We start from the raw sequence: 2,522 nt of genomic DNA, 5'->3' as shown, positions 1-2,522 counted from the left end.
ACAACTTTTAGAACACAACTTTTATTATTAAATAAAATTTATTAAATAGAATTTCACTTTTATTTATTACAAATTTCGAAGTTAAAAAAAAATACTCCTATTATCATTAACAACACCCAAAATACACAATGCAAGCTTTTTTCTCTAGTAGTCATTTTGTTCTTCATATGAAAAACCTTTAGGTTCGATTCTTTTGTCGATCTGTGGTCGATGATATCTTACTTTTGAGGGAGCTTGAAGAGGAAGAGAGAGCATTGCTGTTAGCTATGGATTAAAATTAAAACCCAATCAAGCGACTGATAATGAATATGCAAAGGCAACACTTTTTTATCATAAAAAAGCCCTTAAAAGAAAGAGTAGACCAATGGTTACACACTATTATAAGATTTGTTAGGGTTACATGAATAAAAATAATTTATTTAATAAAAAAAAATTATATTCAATTTTTAATGTAAAATTCTTTCTATCTAACAATAGATATAATCACGAGTAAATTAATCTCTAATTTAATAGATTAAAGATTAAAAAAATAAAAAAGCAAAGCCTGGATGGAACTTAAATCTTGTCCCTTTTAACGACTATTTGTTTCTTTTCTCTCATTGTTTCCTTCTTTCCTTTCCATCATTCCCCCACGCTTCTTATCCTTGTTCATTTGGGTCCCTTCTTTAGCATTCCTTCCTCAACCCAAGTTTTCTCCAGCTTATGATAGAAGAAGGGTGTGCAAAAATGCATTTTTTTCAGGCATCTATGGAGAGAAAATATGACAATGCAAATATAGAAGCTGGTGTGGATCTGAAGGTGATGATTGAGGAAATGGAATCCATTCATGTGCCTTCAGTGTTCATCTGCCCAATCTCCCATGAACCAATGCAAGACCCTGTGACCCTTTGTACTGGCCAAACCTACGACAGATCCAACATCCTCAAATGGTTCTCACTTGGTCACAAAACATGTCCAACAACAATGCAAGAGCTTTGGGACGATGTTGTCACTCCCAACAGCACCCTCTCCCACTTGATCCTCACTTGGTTCTCTCAAAAGTACTTGGCCATGAAGAAGAAGCTTGAAGATGTTCAAGGAAGAGCCTTGGAAATCTTGAACACTCTCAAGAAGGTAAAGGGTCAAGCCAGAGTTCGAGCACTTCAAGATCTAAGGCAACTTGTTAGTTCTCATGTCAATGCAAGAAAGACTCTGGAGGAAAATGGTGGTGTTGCTTTGGTTTTCAATTTTTTGGGTCCTTTCACTTCCCATGCTGTTGGGTCAGAAGCTATTGGGATCATTGTGTGTTTGGATTTGAGTTCTGAGGTGAAGAGAAGCCTCATGCATCCTGCTGAGATTTCATTGTTGGTGGATATCATGAATGAGGGAACCATTGAGACCAAAATGAACTGTGCCAAGTTGATTGAGATGTTGTTGATGGAAGGGAACAATGAGGTTGTTTCAAGTTTGAGTCTTTTGGTTGGTTTATTGAGGCTAGTGAGGGATAAGAAACACCCAAATAAAATGGTCTCAATTGGTCTCATATTACTTAAAGCTATAACATGTTCCCATGAATCAGTTAGAAGCTCTTTGATAAGCCTAGGAGCAATTTCTCTATTGGTTGAGCTTTTGCCTAGTTTGAACAATGAGTGCTTGGAGAAAGCACTCTACATTCTTAAGGTGTTGTCAACACTCCAAGAGGGAAGAATGGCTTTGAAGGAATGTCCAAATATCATTCCAAATGTGGTGAAGTTGCTGATGAGAGTCTCAGAGAGGTGTACACAATTAGCATTGTCAATATTGTGGGCTATTTACAAGCTTGCCCCTGAGGAATGTGCCTCACAGGCTGTGGAGGCTGGATTGGCAGCAAAGCTTCTTTTGGTGATTCAGAGTGGATGCAACCCTGGGTTGAAGCAAATGTCTTCTGAGTTTTTGAAAATGTGCAGCCTGAATTACTCTACTAGCATCTTGGTTTCCAAGTGTATGCTCACCACAACAATACAATGAAAAAGAAAAAAACTAGAGAAATTTTGTTTATAGCTTCTTCATATTCTGTCAAATTGTATTCATATGTTTATGAATTTTTAGATTTTCCCCCTTTTTTTTTTTTTTGAGAAACTGTAAATAAATCCAAGGCTTATGATATATAGCTAGTTGGTGATTCAAATCTGCATCCTGGCTGTCTTTAATGCCAATCAGGCAATCGATAAAATTTGTTGGAAGCTGAGTTGTGAGATTATAGAAATTGATATTTTTAGTGGTCCAGTCCCTACTCAATCACGCTGTTTTCTCCCTACACAGAATTGGAGTCTTTGAAATTTGTTTTTGTAACAAACTATGGTAAGAAAAAATATTCAAGTTTCTACATTCTGAAGAATCCATGTAACAAACTATAGTTGTTTTCCAATTTTCCTTCAACATAATTTCTGGAAGAAGCAAATGTAATTTTGACACGACATAGCTGAATGGATGAGAATGAGATGTTGAGATCAATGTGCTATGTTTATTTTGCTTAATAAAATAATTTAAAATATTGGACAATT

General features: G+C 35.8%; 1 protein-coding gene across 1 annotated transcript; it reads left to right on the top strand.

Annotated features, from left to right (window-relative positions):
* Window positions 1-582: 582 nt before the first annotated feature.
* On the top strand, window positions 583-2,272 carry LOC114393041 (U-box domain-containing protein 30-like). Its single transcript, XM_028354297.1, has one exon. The coding sequence runs from the start codon at window positions 703-705 to the stop codon at window positions 1,984-1,986; it is 1,284 nt and encodes a 427-aa protein (XP_028210098.1). The 5' UTR covers window positions 583-702; the 3' UTR covers window positions 1,987-2,272.
* Window positions 2,273-2,522: the final 250 nt, after the last annotated feature.

This window comes from Glycine soja, chromosome 17, assembly GCF_004193775.1.
Source record: "Glycine soja cultivar W05 chromosome 17, ASM419377v2, whole genome shotgun sequence".
NCBI classification, from domain to species: domain Eukaryota; kingdom Viridiplantae; phylum Streptophyta; class Magnoliopsida; order Fabales; family Fabaceae; genus Glycine; species Glycine soja.
Note: the sequence above shows the minus strand (reverse complement) of the source record. Positions and strands in the feature narration are given on the sequence as shown.

Excerpts from the sequence above, each read along its gene's own strand:
- LOC114393041 (XM_028354297.1), top strand. The coding sequence starts at position 703 with ATGATAGAAGAAGGGTGTGCAAAAATGCATTTTTTTCAGGCATCTATG.